The sequence below is a fragment of the Filicampus tigris genome, chromosome 20, assembly GCF_054856515.1.
Source record: "Filicampus tigris isolate MCC_2025a chromosome 20, RoL_Ftig_1.0, whole genome shotgun sequence".
In the NCBI taxonomy this organism is placed as follows: domain Eukaryota; kingdom Metazoa; phylum Chordata; class Actinopteri; order Syngnathiformes; family Syngnathidae; genus Filicampus; species Filicampus tigris.
In genome coordinates this window covers 13,576,298-13,593,680 of record NC_141236.1, presented here as the reverse complement: position 1 = coordinate 13,593,680, position 17,383 = coordinate 13,576,298, and the positions used below count along the sequence as shown (strand labels likewise).

Genomic DNA, 17,383 nt, shown 5'->3' with positions numbered 1-17,383 from the left:
GGCTCAGCGTTTGTGATGTCAAGTGTCAAATCTCGATGGTGAACTCAGGCTTGAAAGATGCGTTTCCTCAGCGCGCTTGTCGCCGGGTTGTTTTGAAACCACTTTGGATTGCAAGCTAGCGCACACACTTTCATCACTGGCCTTGCTAACATTAAGGCGTTCAACGCGGTCAAGTTCAACCTGAGAGCAAATGGTGCCGTTTATTTCACTCATGCGGGGTTGAGCTTTGCCATCAAGTGGCACAATGAACACGGGAGTGCAAATATGCTCCTTTAGACGTGTATAGAAAATTAAGCAAGACCCAAGTACGATATTAGTTTTCGGGAACATTACATGTGATGTAAAAATGCCTCATGGGGTGCATCAACATTCCATGTAGGACACAGTCGTGTCCTAAGAAGCAGGACAAGATAGACAAAGGGAGAGACTAGATCAGGGGTGTGGAACCTGCATCTTTTTGTGCCAAATGAACATTTTAAACGTTCATTCATTCATTTAATCCAACTTGACATAGCACTGCTAGTCAGACGGAAGACCGCCAAATTAAGTGTCCAAGCTGGTCATGACAATCAGCTGTCAGATTTTGCTACAGGTGCTCCCACGTGACAGCAGCCGCACCAATGAACAGGCGCATGCAGTCACGCGCAAACAATCACATTGGCGGGAAAAAAAAACTGTCACGGAAGTGCGCGTGAGGCAGGTGCGTGCGTGCGTTAGTGTGTCTCACCTGCTCGCTTTGCCCCGCTCCCGCTCCCGCTCCGTCCCCGGCACCGACGCCGACGCCGACGCCGACGCCGGGAGCCACGCCGAGCTCGGGCAGCCTCCTGCGGCTGAGCACCAGAAGGTAGACGAGCGCCCCGAGCCACACCAGCACCGCCGCGGCCACCGACGCACGCCGACACGCGCGCATCATTCCCGGCCGCAGAAGCGGCGGTGGCGGCCGCCCGCTGGAAGTCGAGCCGAGTCCGTCCGAGCACCGCGCCGCCGACGCCACTGTGCGCTCATTCTCATCCCCCAGCACGCCTACAAAAAGGAAGGAGAAGTGAAGCTCGTCACTTGGTGCTTCCTTCAACTCCGGCGAGCTGCGAGCGAATCCGGCCTGCCAGGGTGCGTGCGTGCGTGCGTGAGTGCGTGCGTGCGTGCGTGCGTGCGTGCGCGCCAGCAGCTGGGAATCAGTGCGCGTGTTAGCGTGCTTCCTGGGTCAGAGCGCCACCTACCGATTCCGATTCCAATACACTGCAAGTATTTTTGCTTCTAAAAAGAGACACTCAAAAACACAATCGAGTGACTGGGTGGAATGCAGAAGTTTAAAAGTCAGTCCAAAACGGTCTAAAAAATATAACGGAGAAAGAGGGAGCTAGGGATCCTCCCTTCTCCGTAGCGCTTCTCCGCACGTGCAAGGCAATTGGTTAATTGATGTAGTGGACTGCAAATAACGTAATACAATTAAAGGGATGGTAAAAGAAACGCTTGTATCCTATAGACAGTGGACTTCTGCACATTGGTCGAACGAGAATGCATTTCTTCACCATTTTACACACACATTTTGACTTGAAGAAATCTACGAATGACTTGGCGCTTGTACGCTTAAAAATGGCACGTGACTCTAAGCATAACATTTTCCAGCACCGAATTAGAGCTGAATAAAGCGAGACGATAGATACTAAAATATTTTCGACTTGAAGCTGAACTGGTATTTTCCTTTGGCACTTTGATCACGGATCAATACAAGATTGGTTCGTGGCAGAAAATCCAAACGCAGCGAGCCGGGCGCTCCTCTGCTGCCATCTTGTGTTCTCCAGAGGAACAAGTTCGCTCCAGTTTGCGCGGGGACATTTAGAAATTGACACATTTTCAACGGTTCCCCAATGTACCACTATTAGGATTATCATTTATCAAAAATGTAGCGCTGAGTCATTGAGTCAAAGCCACAATCAACTGAACTGAAACAATGCCTCTTACTTTTCTAACATGAGACACTGAAAAGTTGATTTAAACGGGACCAGACTACAGAAATGGACTTCTTGTGCAAAAGCAAGAACCGCAAAGCACATTGTCTAATCCAGTTTATTTCCTCATCAGAAAATGCAACACAAAATTAAAAAGGAGAAAATAGGACAGAATTCATTTTTTTCTTAATACGTTGAAACTACGCCACTCTATGCTAGGGTGTAAGTAACTCAAACTGATATAAGGTTAAATAATTATTTGCTTTAAAAAGGTACACAAAGATATTTTCATTTTCTTGCATGTCTCATCAGCACTCCAAAACAAAACAAAAGAGATCCCAACAACAATGATCTGCAACATTTTCTTTCTTCTCCCTTTAGCGCCGCTGGAGGAGGAAGAGCTTGGAGCGGGCCAGGACCAACTGGCAAGTTTCTCAGCTTTCCTGTCGCTTCGCCATCGAGACGGAAAGGCATCCTTGCGCAAGCGCGACGGGATCTTGTCGCTGATTAAGAGCAAGGACACAACAAAGTCCCCTGGGGTGGTTGAGTTTGAATTCGCCATTTGGAATTCGTCCGTTTGACCGTGTCAGAGCCGTGTGGGCCCCTTTGTGGGATCCGGGCCGTTTCCTTCCAACGATTCAGAAAGGTCCGATTCCAATGTCGATGGCGTCTACAAGATGGACGGACGCCAAATCTTGAAAATTTGGAATTTTTTTTTTTTTTTTGGTCGTCATTACGTTGGTGGCTCACTTTGAAAAGCCAGTCTTCAATCAGCAACATGACATTTGGTAGATTCCCAAATCGAAACGAATGCCCGCCAAGACAGAAGGAGAGGCTACTTAGGCCCAATCATTGATAGCCGCGTAGTCCTCGAGTCACTCAAACCGCGCGACGGCTCTCCATGGCGACCTCGATGCGTTGAGATGCTAGCGGTAGCCCGCGTCGCCAGCGGCAATTGAACAGGAGGAAGAAACGATTCGGTTCACGCTCCAAAACAAGCAAACACCCCCACGATCAGAGAAGTACAAACCACACCCCATCGATTAATTGTAGCCATGAAACACAACCCCAAAAATCAAATAAATTAACAGAAGCCTCGGAGGAGGTCACATAATGACTTCAGGTGCTCGGCGGCCATGTTTTGGTGAACAACTCCCCCCCCAAAAAAAAAAAAAATTTAAAAAAAAAAAACACTTCAGTCGTACTTCCCCGCTACGTGCGAGGAGGAACTAAGTACCAAGCATCGTGGTGAGGAAGAGGAAGAGGAAGCTCTCGCGCGCACCTAAGCACGCACACACACACACACACCTACGACACAGATGGGGTTGTGTTCTCCATGCGAGCAGAAGTCCAGTTCAAAAAGGGCGGCGAATACAACGCCGCTCGCCTAACAAGTGAACAAGAGGAGGAGGAGGAAGGCGGTTCGACCTGAGAGAGAAGACGGCAAAAGTTCTGCGCTACTTCCTGTGGGTGATGAGTGGACCAGAGACCAACGGGGGTAGTGGGGGGAGGGGGAGGGGGAGGGGGGGTTGGCTTAAGGTAGCGCGAGTGCGAGCAGCGTTCGGGTCCAAAGTGGCTCCGCCTCCTCCTTTTCCCCTTCTTGCCTCCATCCAGCCACGCGTCTGCGTCGCTCGGCCGATCAGGAGCACTCCTCGCCGATGCGCTGGCACGAGCGGCCCACCTTGCGGTCCAGCTTGACCATCTTGAGGACGGCCTCCTGCCGCCCGCGCCCCAAATGGTCGAAGAGGCAGTCGTGCTGCTCGGGGAGCCGGTGCAGCATGCAGAAGACGTAGCCTGCAAACGGAAATGAGGACAACAGCCTGTTGGACAAGTCTGTCATTTTGCGTTAAAGCTGCCATTTTTTTTTTTTGGGGGGGGTGGGGGGGATATGGTAGATAAATTCTATCATGAGTAGACCCACAAAAAAAACCCACTCAGCCAATTGACGGTTAAGATAAGAAGGCCTTTATTGATCCCACAGTGGGGAAATTTTCAATTTGGCCCTTCTCACATGTCCTTTGAATTATTCTTATTTTAATTTGTGAACAGACCCACCAAAAAGTCTAAAGGAGCCATGCCCAAAAAGGCAGCCGTGTTGTGTGCCTTTGAGAAAGGCGGGCGATGTGTTTTTTTGTGATGTGTGCACCAACCGCAGCGACAGGAGCCCAATTCCTGCTGCACCAGCTCCAGTTTGCTTTGGCAGCTGTAGCAGCGCCGGCGGTTCTTCTGCTTGGGCGTGCCGCCGCCCGCCGCCGCCGCCCCCTCCTCCTCCTCCTCCTCCTCCTCCCCCTCGCCGCCGTCTTCATCTTCTTTCGCCTCGGCCCGCCGCCGCTTCTCCGGCGTGGCCTCGCTCTCCGAAGTGGAGGCTGTGAACGTAGCGGTGGAGAAGGAGGAGGGGTTAAGCGTGGCTCGGCCGGGATGGGGAAGGGGGGGCCGACCGGGGGAGGAGAGCGCACCCGAACCTCGAGGACGTTTTGCGGGCGTGCACATCGTGCCCTGCGCCGTCACTGTCGATGACGCACCTGAAAGCGGCAGAGAAGACGGCCTTGTGTATCTGATGTCCCTGAAGTTTCAAATCTGGTTCCGGCTGCGCGCTTACCCTCCGCGGAGGCGGCGAACAACGGCGAGGCTTCCTCGGCGGCCGGCGGCTCCATGGCGGCGGGCGGGGACAAAGAGGTGGACGTTGACGACGCACTCTTGCTGGCGGCGGCGGCGGCTGTGGCGCTCTCGCCGCCGCTGCTGCTCGTGAAGACGGCCGACTGGCTGTCCTCGCCCGGCTGCTTCTTCTGGATGTCTGCCGCGTGCCGGCCAGAAAGAAAGAAACGTCGTCGCTGTTGTTTTCAAAGACTCTTCCCGGAAACGGAAGACTTCACACAGGAGCGGTCGGAGTGAGAAATATTCAAGGAGACATTTGGTGGTGCTGTTCAGATGTTGAACGTTTGAAGCATCGAGTCGCAGTCTTTTCTTCCCTGACTTTACGTGTTTTGCTACACGAAAGGAGTTTGAATGAACTTACCAGCAAAACACTTGGAACACAGATTCATCGTCTTGCTGGACCTGCACACACACACAAAACACATTCATGGTTAGTATCGACATGCGTCGACGTTTACAAGTCTCACTCCAATCCGTTTGTTGGATGGTCGTTTCAAAGAAACTTCAAATTCGGACCCCGACGCCAGCTCCGGCAACTGACATGAAAATCGGGTGTCCATGTCACTCATAACGGGGCGTACCGGGATGTCTCAAGGACCCAAAACACAACAGCAAGTCAGCCATTTTGGTTTGACGCAGCCATCTAAGGGTAAATTCCACACCAGTGCAGAGTTACAAAAATAAATCAATAAAATAAATGACTCTCAAACTAACAATGACGAGTGATGGAAGTGATGAAAATGCAGGTATCCCCTAAACAAGCTCAGCAAAATGACACTCTTCTTTTTTTAATTCTCACGAAAACCAGCTAAGGTGGCCTGCAGCTAAGCAGCTGCTAATTTTGTAATTAAAAATAGTCATAAAAAAAAGTGAAGCTAGCCTGTTGGCAAGCTCCTTTGTGGTGCAGTTGACACATGGGAGTGCACATCATAAACACGCACATACACACGTCACCTGCTGTTGACAGGTGGGCCGTCAGTCCAACTGGAAGGCAGCGGGACTTATTGGCTTTCAATAATAAAGACCGCTCATGTTCCTGCTGCTTTTCTTTTTTTTTTTTTGTGGATGCTCAATATTTTTCGCATGATGGCTTTGCACCGCAGTCTACAAATGACAATTCCCATTTTTTATTTTTCCCACTCAAGTGGCACAACTGGGCCCTGCGGTATATCCTACGATCACTATCAGACCTCTGCCAAATGTGGCTCAAAATCAGATGTCAAATAGCTGCCATCATCATCATCATTGAGGGGGAAGTGAACACAGGTTTTGATTTCTGAAAAATTAAGTTCAGTAGAATAAATGGAAATTAACTCTAAAAATCCTTATCAGTCGAGCACTAATAATCAATTTATGTTTGTGCGTTTTCTGCATTGTCAATTTTAAGTAATGTCCATAATAATGTGATTGAAACTTAGAACGCTAGATGTGACTGATTAATAATTATAATAATAAAGTTGGATTAATCGATTAGAAAATAATAATCATTAGTTGCAGCTATACTTTACAGTGCAAATGTTCTTTTTTTCCTTCAGCCATTTAAAAAGGTAAAAAAAAAAATAAAAAATAAAAAAGTAACCGAAAGATCCCCCTGCCGCCGTTTGGGGGCACACTTGCGCCGTAGCTGGTGGGATTGCTACGGTATGCTGTCAAGTTGTAACAAGATTAGCACCGTTTATTATTATTATTTTGAAGCTGGTTGACAACATCTGATCAAAATTGCCATACATATTTTGAATAATACATAAAAGCGACTGAAAGGCACAAACTGCTGCTCGATGACGTAGGCAGGCTGTGAATCATATCCGGTATGCAACAAACCGTACATCCACTTTGACGTGACACATCAAACATGAAATTCGAATGAAGTCAAGAGAAGACTTTTAGAACCGCAATTTGAAGTCAAGTGAGCATTTTTCCTCCCGAATCCAAAGTGGAAGTTGTCGACGTGAGAGCAGCAACAGGCCAGGCTGCCTTTAAAAGGAAACCTGCTGCTGTTGCCAATAAATCATGTTGGACGTGGGCACGTCAGCTCGCAAATCTCGTCGAACGCCACCCAAAAGCCGTCCAGACCCCGACCGGGTCCAAAAAGTTCCAACAACGGCTGACATTGGCAGGCAGGAGGTTGATTTCTTAGGCAACTTCCCAACCCCCCACCGTCGGCCTGCTCAACGGAACAACAACAATAGGCGACTTGAGTCCGTTGCAAAGATTTCATCCGCGCACTTTGGTGTCAATGCCAGGTGGCCGAGTGGACCAAACTTACCCCCAAAAGCCGCACGGACACCGGGGAGGGAGGCCGGGCGGTTTGCTTCTCTCACTGGTGTCGCCCATGGCGGCCGGCCGCAGGCTACGCGAGGCCAGGGATGAGTCTGCGGCCTGCTAGCTCACTGTAGCCGACCCACTAAAAAGTAATATAATTCAAATAAAATAAAACTAAAAAAAAAAAAAAAAAAAGCTACGCGGACGTGAAAAACGCCCTCGCCCGGTAGAACAATCCTCGGAGAAAGAGTGAAAAGGCGAGCCGCTGAAATGTGGGGCTCCGTTTGAAAGCAGTAATTGAAAGGCACTCAATGCAATCAGCTGGACCTGTGTGGACGTTCGACACGACCAACAAGCGGGGGGGGGGGGGGGGGCAGACCGCATTCAACCTCAATCCGTCGAAAAACTCGCCTACCTTCCGTCGAGGTAAAATTAAAAACTAAAAAACGATTTAAAGAAACGTTGAAACCGTGCGACGGCGTTTGTCGAGAGCAGATAAATCGACTCGGCGAGGCCGGGCCAGGCAAACGTCCGGGGACAACCCCTCCCGTCAACACGTCCATGGGCTGAACCCAGCTGGACCGGAAACGCGTCCAGCTACACCAAAAATGTCAACAGTGGACATCAAAATCGAAAAGGCCACTACAAAAGAGCTCACGTCAGGCAAAAGAATTTCATACCGATGAAATCCCCAACTTTGTTGAAATCATGTCTCATTCTATTTACAAACGCACAAAGGTTTCAAAAATAACAACGCTTTACCACAGATGAGGTGTCTTTGCCGAGCATTCTGCTTTCAAATTGGAGAATAATGCAAGAAGCAAGAAAAACATTAGTGGCAATAAATGTTATTTGACGCACAGGAGGATGCCAACTAAATCAAACAAAACAAAAACAGATTTCTGCTTCGGAGCAGCCGGTTGGAACGTCAACGGACGTTGTACAGGAAAGCAAACATCAAACGAGCACATGTCCATCGCATATGAATAATAAAACAATCCAAGAACAGTATTTGGGACAGACTTAACCTCTTACAACGATTTGACTGTGAAAATCCTCAGGATCAAAATCTCAGAGTTCCTAATAAATAGGAAAGTTGCGGTCGTGGATTGCAATTTGCATCAGGAGACATGCAACAATTAATCGGCAACGAATCGATTACCAAATGAATGGTAAACGATTTTCATCGTTTAGAGATCTTTCTTAGAGTTTTTTAATACAAAGTTGGAAATTGTATTTTTTTTTTAAATCACATTTATCGCTTATTCAAATCCTTTTTTGCGGCGATAGTTCGGAACAAATATAGACAAAAATATTTACATAAAAAAAGAAAAAGAAGAGTTTGATAACAAATGGCAACCTCTAAACTGTCTTCATTTTTCACACACACACACACACACACACACACACACACACACGCACTCACGTAAACGTTCATTGAACATACTAGGAGCTCCATTACTTTGTCAGTCAAAAGACTCAAGACGCAAGCTTTATTTCCGCAACTTGAGTCTAGTAAAGTGCCAATAGCAGCTGCTCGTGTTATGTCAAGTTTGTTACTTTTTGCACAAATGATTTGGTCTGAGCCCCTCAGCCCCAATTGTCATCAATGTATTGCTTTCCTCGGCAGCAGGTGCGTAACTTTAGTCTCGACGGAGAGACGTGCCGATCTCAGTCCGGTTTCTCTTGTGGTACGGGGGGGGCAACAGTTAGTCACCGAACACTTAAGTGGGAGCTGCTTGGATATGCAAATGCATCATCTTGGGACGATGTGCCGTTTGCATACAAACGCGTTGCAAAAATAGCCGCCTGCTTTCTTCAAAATAGATCACATTTGTTAGGAAGTGGGAGCCGAGCAGGAGTCTAGCAAGTCAAGTCACACACAAAAAACGTATCAAACCAGTCAGGAAGACCGCAGGCTCGAAAAGGCGCGTGGAGGCGACAAAAGAGCAGCACGAGTTATGACGGCGAGACGACGGCGGCTGTGCAAAAACGGCAGTCCTCCCAACGGCCTCCGGCAGGGGGCGTGGCTTTAGCGGCGTTAGCGGTGATTGGCCTGCGAGGAAGCTGAAGACGAGCTGGTGGGCAGCAGGCCGTGCGTGCGCGACGGCCGCTGAGGCCGCGGCGGCTGCGAGGGCGAAGCGGCCGAGTCCGAGGCGTCCGGGCCCGGGCCCGGGCCGCTTTCTTTCGCGTCCGTGTCCGACTGGGCCGGACACTCAAAGTGGACGCAGTGGAAGACCTGTCGGGGGAGGGGAGGGGAGGGGAGGGAGGTTGATATCGCGTATCGTGGGAAGGCGCGAGCGATCGGTCCAAAGGAAGGCACCGCGTGCGCTCACCTCGTTGGCGGTGTTGTGCGTGCCCACGATGCGGATGAAGGAGGCCGGCTGCTTGTCGAATTTGAGGCTCTGCCAGGACCTGCCGCACAAGGAGGTCACGCGTGGATAGCGTTAGCGCGCGAAAGCCACGCCGTGCGTGCGTGCGTGCGCGCGCGCTCGTCCGTCCGTCGCCGGCCTCACCGACACGTCACTCGGGTGCGGTCCACCACCTTGGTCCACTGCTGCTGATTGGTGGACACCTCGATGTAGTAACTGTACGAGCGCTCGTCGCAGTCCCACAGCAGGAGCCTGCGCGCAATGTCAAACCGGTGAGCGCAGAGATTTGTTTTGTGGATTCTTCAAAGCAAAAAAGCAGCCGAGGGCCAGCTTCAAGCGGTTCATTGCTTTTCCCACTCCGAGTTGACTGCAAAACTCAACCTTGAACAAAGAGAACGACGGCATGCTGCAGGTAACCAAACCACAACTTACTAAAGTCTGCTATCATATTGCTCATGCAAATCGCCATAGACGGTATACCATAAGTTGTGTTGAATTCTCGTGTGTCCATTTTGCAGTCAACTTGAATTTACTGAGAGGGACCAGCACGCTTTGCCTGCTATTTGAAGAAGTATATTTTCACCTCTCGCATGCAGATGTGGATTGGAACGTATAGCCCCCCCCCCCCCCCGTGCGCACAACGGGGGCTCGCCCTAACTCACGAGCGCGCCCATTCATTGATGTGAGGCTCACCTTAAGGAGCCGACGCAGTAGGGCTGAGCCAGCTGGATGACGATGGCGCCCGAGCCCAGCTGGTGGCAGGTGTAGCCCGAGTCCCAGTCGTAGTTGCGCGTGTCGCCGTTGAGCAAGGCGTTGCGGCTGCGGCTCACGCCCTCGATCACGCTGGCGCACGCCGCCACCGTGGCCACGTTCTCGCCGGGCACTGCCAGACGGGAGGGACGCGATGACGTGCGAGCGAGCCGGACGGGGCGAGCGCGGCTTTTCCCGCGACTCACCCAGCAGACCTTGCTCCAGCGTGAAGGGGCGGTTGGTGAACATGCACTCGAAGGCCACCAGATGGAAGACCTTGTTGACCGTGTTGTGCGTTCCCACGACGCGAACGTACCTGCCCGAAAAAAAAAAGCGCCGTTACCAGAGCGGAAAGCGGCGGAGCGGCAGCAGGTGCGACGGAGACGGCCTTGCCTGCACACTCTGGGCGAGAAGAAGAGATTCTGCCAGGAGCGGCACAAATACTTGGAATGGTCCACCACGCGGACCCAGTCCAGCTCGTCCATGGAAACTTCGATGTAGTAAGAATACGAGCTGCCAGCGCAACGCCACGAAGAAGTCGCATCAGATCACACCGAAACTAAGCTTTCATTATATGTCTCATCTTTTTTTTTTTTGTTCTTTTGCTTTTGTGATTGCAGATTGCAGATTCCCCGCAAGCTAAACAACACCGACCGTGACGCACACGCGGCCCTACTCTATTTCTTCGACTCAAAAAGCTGCGCCAATGCGGAATCCAAAGCGGCGCAACAGCGCCATCTGCGTGGATGCGGTCGTCATGACACTTGCGCCCTGGCGACCGGCCCTTACCGGCTGTCTCGGTCCCACAGCAGCAGCCGCACGTGGTTGATGATGGACGGCTGTCCCAGTTTGACCTGGATGCCGGCCCGGCCGTCCTCCTCGATGGGGTGCCTGGAGAAGCCGTGGTCCAGGTCGTAGTTCTGCGTGTCCCCGTCCAGCAGCGCCGACTTCAGCTCGCCTTTGGTCACCTGAGCGCCGTGCTTCATGGTGGCGATGTTCTCCTCCGGGACTGGAAGACAACAACAAGAGCGTCGGTACGTTTTGGGCTTGGCAGCTCCGAACATATCGCATTTTAGCCCCCCAGGAACTACAAAGCACAAGGATTTGTCCGCGCAAAGACGACTTTGTTGGCAAGAAGAGCACTGACCGAGCATGCCGCGGAAGTTGAGGTCCATGTTGCGGCTCTCCGAGCGCAGCTTGATGGCGTCCAGCAGGTGGTCGGGGCTGAGCAGGCCTGAGGGCCGCACCACGTTCAGCATCTCCGTCAGCGTCATGAGCGGCAGCCGCACGGCCGCCATCACCTCCCGCGTCTCCTCGCTCTCGCCGCGCTGCCGGCACCAGCGGCACAGCGCCTGGAAGATCTCGCGCTCGCCGGCGGCGAACGAGTCGCGCCGCACCACCGTCAGCAGCGCCGTCTGTCAACGCACCACAAGCGTCAGCGCCGCCCGAGCCGCCGCCCGAGCCGCCGCCCGAGCCGCCGCCCCCGTCCGTCACCTTGGAGAGCGCCAGGAAGCCGTCCGAGTTGAGCACGTCGGGCGCGTGCTTGTCCATGTAGGAGCAGCAGGCGGCGCCGAGCGCGCTCAGCGAGTACAGGCTGGCCACGTCGAAGACCAGGCACACGTTGCCCGTGTGCAGGACGGTGCGCAGGAAGTCGGAGGTGGAGTCCTCCAGCGGCTGCAGGCCGTAGCGGTGCGCCAGGCCCAGGAAGTCCAGCAGCACCTCCTCGCGGGCCGCGCTGAGGCTGGCGCGGCCCGTGTACAAGTAGCGCAGCAGCATGGAGAAGGCCTCCGCCCGCGTCTCCTCCAGGCTCACCTCCGCCTGCGGCTGAGACTCCTTCATGCCGCCGTACAAAAGCGCCCTGCCGGACATAAGGCGTGGGCCTTCAAATGGAATCCAAACAAGCATTCGACCGTTTCGGGTTTTTTACGAGCATTACCGATTTTTGAAAATTTCCCCACTGTGGGATCAATAAAGGCATTCTTATCTTATCTTATCTTTTCTGATGGATGTTACGGAGCAAAGCAGGAACTGAAGCACCATCAATTCATTTTCTACACTTTTAAGTTGAAATCATGTCCTATTGACAGACGAATCAATTATTCAAGATTTTTGATGAACACACTCCGGTTAGTGCATTTTGATGTTGGTCATTAAGGTGGTACTTGAACCAATGTTAGCAGCAGCCCAAATGACGATAAGTAGTCTTAAAGACGACTGGCTCGATAACTCAAAAAAATGTTTTCCTTTTTTTTTTTTTTGTACTAAAAAGAAAGCTCATCAGTCGCATGCACTACCTGAAGTAGTGACAGCGGGCAGCCAGGATGACGCGATGCGCGGGGAAGCGCTTGCCCTCCACGATAAAGGTGACGTCGCTGTAGTCCTCGCCCAGCGCCAGCGCGCCCAGCTGCTCCGACAACAGGTGGATGTGGTCGATCTCCGACACGGAGGGCGGCGGCCGCAGGGGGTGGCTGTTGTTGCTCATGCCGGTGCCGGGGGCGCCTGGCGACGGCGAAGCAGACGTCACACGCTAATGGGGAACAAGACAGCAAGCCGGCCGGGCTACTTCCACTTGGCTCATTCATTTGAGTTGCTTCAAAACAGGTCTGTGGCCTCCAAAGTGTTGACCTGCACTGCTTAGACTAACAACATGCTTGTAAACGGAGAGGTGCAACATCAGTTATCAAATTACTCTTCAAATAGTTTGATAATTGATCAATTTTTTAGATACCTTGTTCAACTTAAATTTGTCCATATCTAAACTGTAAATATTCTCAGATTTCTGCAAATTGAAATTGAAAGCAGATGGCTTATCTTTGTGTGGAGGTGTGTGTGTGTGTGTTTCTTTAATAATCTGCTTTTATTTTTTTTAAAACAATGCTAAACATTTTTGCTTTTGCAGTTTCTGCAATGTCACTTTGGAATTTTGCTGTTTTCATCGAATAAATGAAAAAATATTCAATTATTAACAGTTGCAGTCCTCGTTTGATTTTGAATTGTTGAACATTTCGAATGGGGTTGTGTTTATTTATATACATTATTTCGACAAACGGGACCATTTTCTTCCAAGAGATATAATTAATTTTCACATTATCTGTAAAGAATCCAAGGAAGTTAATACTTCCATGTTTGATAACAGCAGAAATAAAGAAAATGCCGTTTTAAAGCATTGATGTTGTCGTTTGCTTCTCCTAAAAATCTTAGTGCCTTATCAACTAAAATCAACCAGAAATCAGATTTTTTTATTAGAGGAGTTTTTTTTATTATTGTTATTTGAAGCCCATATTGTCCAGCCTTGCCTTTAAAAATAAATGGTAACATTTGAAGAAGGAGCTGGTGCTGAAACAGCAGCGTTCATTTGACATTTGACAGCCCGACGACGCGACGTGCACCAAAAGCCTTTTTCCGCCCATTGCGGCGAGTTTGACTCACCAAGCAGCTCGCAGACAAACTCTTCGAGTGCTCAAAGGCGCTTCGAAAAAGACCAAACGAACAAAAAACGTTGGCTTAGCCTCCGCGGTTAAAGGAAAAGCCTCCAAATAGCCAAAGAGTCCAACAACATCACAGCGAAACGAAAGCACTTCCGGGTCATGGGCAACTACTTCCGGTTCACAAGCGGACCATCCAAAATGTTATTGAACATTTTACATTTCAATTCGTCATTTTTTTTCATGTTTTTTATTTTATCCCTCACTAACAAGACAGCGTACCTTGTATAATGATGGTTAGGCATTTCGTTACATACTAAGTTCCTGCATAATTCTCTGTTTATACGTAATTTCAATAAAGTTTTTTAGATTAAAAGAACCTTGTCATTTAAATGTTTCAAATAGGCTTAAAAAATACCCTAAATTATATTTTAAAGGATGCTGAAGCAAATACTTATATTCATCGTGAGGTTTTACTGCCACACTCCAACTTGTATTTGTTATTTCATTGAATAGTTTATGAAACAAACAGACACAAATAATAGTAGGTAATACTTTATTATCACAATGAACCTGTCAAAGACATTTTTTTTTAAATAGATTTTTTTGTTAATGCTGCTTCTGCCCTGAGTAGAATCAAATGGCTTGGAAGACAGCCACCATTGCAGGACTTCTTTTTTGCATGGGTATGTTTGTGCATTAGCAGCCATGAGAAGAACACACCTTGAAGCGGCTCTCTCGATATCTTCAACGACATCCAACAAGTCACATTTTTTGACTTCAAAAGAATTCACAGCACTTAAAATGTTGATGACAAAATAGATTGTGAGGCTACTTGATGAAGAATCTGATGATGACAAGGTCGGGGAAAGTGCTTTTCATCTTTTTCTCCAATTAAAAAAAAAAAGGCCCCAAACTTTGCTGATTCATCCCGCAGCGCTAACTAGTAGCGCTAGTAGTAACAGCAGGTTTTCTTCCTCCTTTATGGGCGGAAAAAAGCTCAATAACAAGACTAGAATCTTTCAAAAGGGAATACACAAATATTTTATGTACATTCGACCAGTCGGGAAAAAAAGTGCATCTATGCAAGGGAAAAAGTGCAAGTGGCTCAGACGCTTGCTCTCTCAAGTGCATCCAAAGATGAGGCCCCTTTCATACTATTGTCATTGTCCCAGGTTATCTAATTATCTGAAAGCGTAAAGCCGCAACAGCTGCCTTAGGAGGGAATCAAATACTGACGTCAAATACAGACGTCGACGGGAAAATGTTCCGTTTTCCAGTGTCATATCAGAAACATAACGTCTATGCTAAGTAAAGAGTTGGAAGTTGGGGGCCCTTTGTGTTGAACACGAGACTGCAAACGACACCGCATCCAAGCGGGAAATTGTGATGGACTAGGACACTGACCTGTTTTCATATATTATAAATACAATATTTGAATAAATAATGTGATGTTTCTCTTAAATAGATAAATATATTATAGTTAGGGTGTTCATATTTAACAATAAAAATAATCAACATACAAATCGAATCTTAACTTTGGTGTATCCCTGTCCCAGATGCCGGCATCATCAGATTATCTAAAGGGGGTGAAGCCGCAACGGCCGTCAGCAAGGAACAGGCAAGTGAACGCCAGCTTGATCGTTACGCCCTAAATTGAAGTCAACCAGCGATGCAGCCGTTTTCTCACATCGTATGAGGGCAGCGACTTACAAGCCCTTTTTTGCGTTGAAAGCTATTTCTGACATCATGTCATTATCCGAAAGCCGTAAATCCGCAACCGTTGTCTGAACAGAGCAGGCAACGAAATGCATCCAATGTGCCGTTTGTCCAACATCATTTTGTTTGTCTACGTGTGCCATGACATGGATTAGCTCAGTTAGCTGCGGTAAACGTCAACTCTCAAAAAATGGACTCATGCATATGCAAATAATTGCCGTGGTTTTCCTACGAAAACAGCATCCTGGTTGCAGTCGCAGACTTCTAACGGGAGAGTGGGAAGCCGGAACCACTCTTTGTGTGGAAAGCCATTGTCCCGAATGCTGGCGTGGTTTGATTATCGGGAGGCGTGAACCCCCCAAAAAGTTTCTGCTCAAGCAAGCTGGCTTTGCGGTCACGCTTGAATTTCAACCTTCAGAAGCGACTTCAAATGGTTGCTCAATAGTTCTCGACTTTTGAGTTTTGGACTTTGGTTCTTCCGGACCCAGTGGCTGGGTGGTTTGGGCAGGACGCTGGGCGAGGGCGGCTCGCTGAACCTGGCGCCGGCGTAGACTTTGTCGCCATCGTTGAGGCGCTCGGCCGCGTTCTTGGCATTGTTGTCCTCTAAACGAGGTTTGTTGGCAATGTTGTTGAAGCTCTTCCTGTGCGGGGTCTGGCCAGGGTTCGGGTTGCGACGGCGGGCGTTTCCCTGGGGGACGGCGATGTTGAGTTGCGCGGGTCCTCGCTCCAAGCGACCACATTTGGACTTCAGCAGCTACCACGAAGAAAAAAAACAACGATGCGGTTACCTCCTTCAACAATCTATGATATTTTTGTTATGATTGCGATTACGTTACCATTATGAATTAGGTCTTGTTTCAGTAATGATGGAGTCAGTAATTAGTGACGTTCTTTTTTAGTTATCAATGACGTCACGTTCCTGTTATCAACAAGATTGTGTTTCACTATGTGTCTGTTTTAGTTATAAATGATTCCCCCCCCCCCCCCCCCCCCAATAACCATCTCCATCTCAGTAACCTTTAACATGGTCATAGACTTGACGTTACCCTAGAAGGACGTGCAAAGTGCTACTTACCTCTTTCTTGCTGACAACGGCTGATGTCCGGCCGAGCTGCTCCGAAGCAGGCAGGTCGGTACCGTTCTTCTTCTTCTGCTGCTGCTGCTGCTGCTGCTGCTGCTGCTGCTGGTTGCTGTTGTTGTTGTTGTTGTTGTTGTTGTGCTCGGACAAGTGGGAGCTTCTCGGTGGGTTCTGCTGGTGATGGTGCAACGGCAGCAGCGACATCGGCGGCGGCGGCTTCTTCTTCCTCCTCCTTCTACTCCTCCTGTTCGTCGTTTTCTTCTTTTTCTTCTTGACGTTCGTCAGTTTCGTCGCACCACCGGCATCTCCTTCCCCGGTCGCCGTCGTGAAGCGGTTGTCGGCGTCGCCGACCTGTGCTTGCCCGCTGCGAGCTGTCGAGTCCATCGTCGTTACCAACTGCTGAAGACCATCAACAAGCAGCAGTTGAGCACTTCCGGCTTCTTCCTGCAGCACACAGCGAGCACTTCCGCTAACTTGACGCTTGATAGTTTCATTATTATATGTTCAAAAGACTCATTTAAACGTCTTCGCCGTTTTTAATATGAATACACTGACGGGTTGAATATCTTTTGTCCGAGAAAAAAAATGAGATATTGTAAAGAAACAACACGTACACGCATTCACTTCCGTGTTTTCTTTCAAAATCATCGCTGTGTAAGGACAAAGACAGAACGGAAGTGTAAACATTGCTGTTTCCGGGATGAATTCCATTGTGCTCGATCATACCAATTTATTATTATTTTTTTTTAAGATATTCGTGATATTATTCCTTTAATTATTGTTTTTTGTGTCTTATGTACAAAATTTTGTTGCAGTTGTGGTTCATAAATGAAACTGAGATTCGTGTGTATGGGGTTTGTCATTAGATACTGTGAGCCTTGAGATGCAAGTTTAATTTGTTCCAGACCAGACTTGTAACCCAAAAGACTCGTCTCTTAAATCATCATTGAAATCATTACCTGGTGTTGTATCAGCCAGCCAGTCAACTAACATTGAGACTTTTGCTACCTGCATATTGATCCCAGTATGAATTATTACTCACATTTGTTTTACAGTGAATAGTCATCTTTATTGAGTCATTCTTTTCAATAGGCAGACCTTCTCCTCATTTCGCAGCCATTGCCTTCGTTGTCCTCAGCTCATGGCATCGTCAACATCCATGATGCATGATGG

The 17,383-nt window shown here is 49.0% G+C and overlaps 4 protein-coding genes across 9 annotated transcripts in view; all 4 read right to left on the bottom strand.

Annotated features, from left to right (window-relative positions):
* Nucleotides 1-1,131, bottom strand: part of galnt14 (UDP-N-acetyl-alpha-D-galactosamine:polypeptide N-acetylgalactosaminyltransferase 14 (GalNAc-T14)) — a 34,893-nt gene extending 33,762 nt beyond the window's left edge. For all 4 annotated transcript variants that reach the window (XM_086018270.1, XM_086018271.1, XM_086018272.1 and 1 more), the window contains exon 1: nt 728-1,131. In XM_086018270.1, coding sequence (XP_085874396.1) covers nt 728-913 — 186 coding nt within the window. In that variant the 5' untranslated portion in view covers nt 914-1,131. The remainder of the gene's footprint in view (nt 1-727) is intronic.
* A 918-nt stretch (nt 1,132-2,049) lies between these two features.
* LOC147128525 (AN1-type zinc finger protein 3-like) lies at nt 2,050-7,444 on the bottom strand. 3 transcript variants are annotated; one of them, XM_086018977.1, is made up of 6 exons: nt 6,871-7,444; nt 4,966-5,006; nt 4,549-4,743; nt 4,406-4,471; nt 4,100-4,315; nt 2,050-3,743 (listed from the first exon to the last, which is right to left on the bottom strand). In XM_086018977.1, exons 1-6 carry the CDS (start codon nt 6,936-6,938, stop codon nt 3,589-3,591), a joined length of 741 nt encoding a protein of 246 aa, XP_085875103.1. In that variant the 5' UTR covers nt 6,939-7,444; the 3' UTR covers nt 2,050-3,588. The 3 variants fall into 3 exon arrangements, with proteins under 3 accessions (XP_085875103.1, XP_085875104.1, XP_085875102.1); XM_086018978.1 differs by having other exon boundaries at nt 4,412-4,471; nt 6,871-7,443; XM_086018976.1 differs by having other exon boundaries at nt 4,100-4,471.
* Nucleotides 7,445-7,698: 254 nt separating this feature from the next.
* Nucleotides 7,699-13,566, bottom strand: btbd9 (BTB (POZ) domain containing 9). The gene is made up of 11 exons (XM_086018975.1): nt 13,418-13,566; nt 12,283-12,487; nt 11,483-11,846; nt 11,136-11,403; nt 10,778-10,997; nt 10,382-10,501; nt 10,195-10,304; nt 9,932-10,121; nt 9,383-9,490; nt 9,203-9,281; nt 7,699-9,105 (listed from the first exon to the last, which is right to left on the bottom strand). Exons 2-11 carry the CDS (start codon nt 12,468-12,470, stop codon nt 8,908-8,910), a joined length of 1,845 nt encoding a protein of 614 aa, XP_085875101.1. The 5' UTR covers nt 12,471-12,487; nt 13,418-13,566; the 3' UTR covers nt 7,699-8,907.
* Nucleotides 13,567-13,955: 389 nt separating this feature from the next.
* Nucleotides 13,956-16,816, bottom strand: LOC147128523 (uncharacterized). The gene is made up of 2 exons (XM_086018172.1): nt 16,208-16,816; nt 13,956-15,886 (listed from the first exon to the last, which is right to left on the bottom strand). The coding sequence occupies exons 1-2, from the start codon at nt 16,592-16,594 to the stop codon at nt 15,527-15,529; spliced, it is 747 nt and encodes a 248-aa protein (XP_085874298.1). The 5' UTR covers nt 16,595-16,816; the 3' UTR covers nt 13,956-15,526.
* Between the last annotated feature and the right edge of the window lie 567 nt (nt 16,817-17,383).

Coding starts and splice junctions, on each gene's coding strand:
- LOC147128525 (XM_086018976.1), bottom strand. CDS start 6,938: ATGGGCGACACCAGTGAGAGAAGCAAACCGCCCGGCCTCCCTCCCCGG. Junction 4,744..4,965: donor GTGTTCCAAGTGTTTTGCTG/GTAAGTTCATTC, acceptor GGCACGCGGCAG/ACATCCAGAAGAAGCAGCCG. Junction 4,472..4,548: donor GTTCGCCGCCTCCGCGGAGG/GTAAGCGCGCAG, acceptor TGCCGCTTTCAG/GTGCGTCATCGACAGTGACG.
- btbd9 (XM_086018975.1), bottom strand. CDS start 12,470: ATGAGCAACAACAGCCACCCCCTGCGGCCGCCGCCCTCCGTGTCGGAG. Junction 10,305..10,381: donor TTCTCGCCCAGAGTGTGCAG/GCAAGGCCGTCT, acceptor TTTTTCGGGCAG/GTACGTTCGCGTCGTGGGAA. Junction 9,491..9,931: donor TACTGCGTCGGCTCCTTAAG/GTGAGCCTCACA, acceptor CATTGCGCGCAG/GCTCCTGCTGTGGGACTGCG.
- LOC147128523 (XM_086018172.1), bottom strand. CDS start 16,594: ATGGACTCGACAGCTCGCAGCGGGCAAGCACAGGTCGGCGACGCCGAC. Junction 15,887..16,207: donor CCGTTGTCAGCAAGAAAGAG/GTAAGTAGCACT, acceptor TCTTCGTGGTAG/CTGCTGAAGTCCAAATGTGG.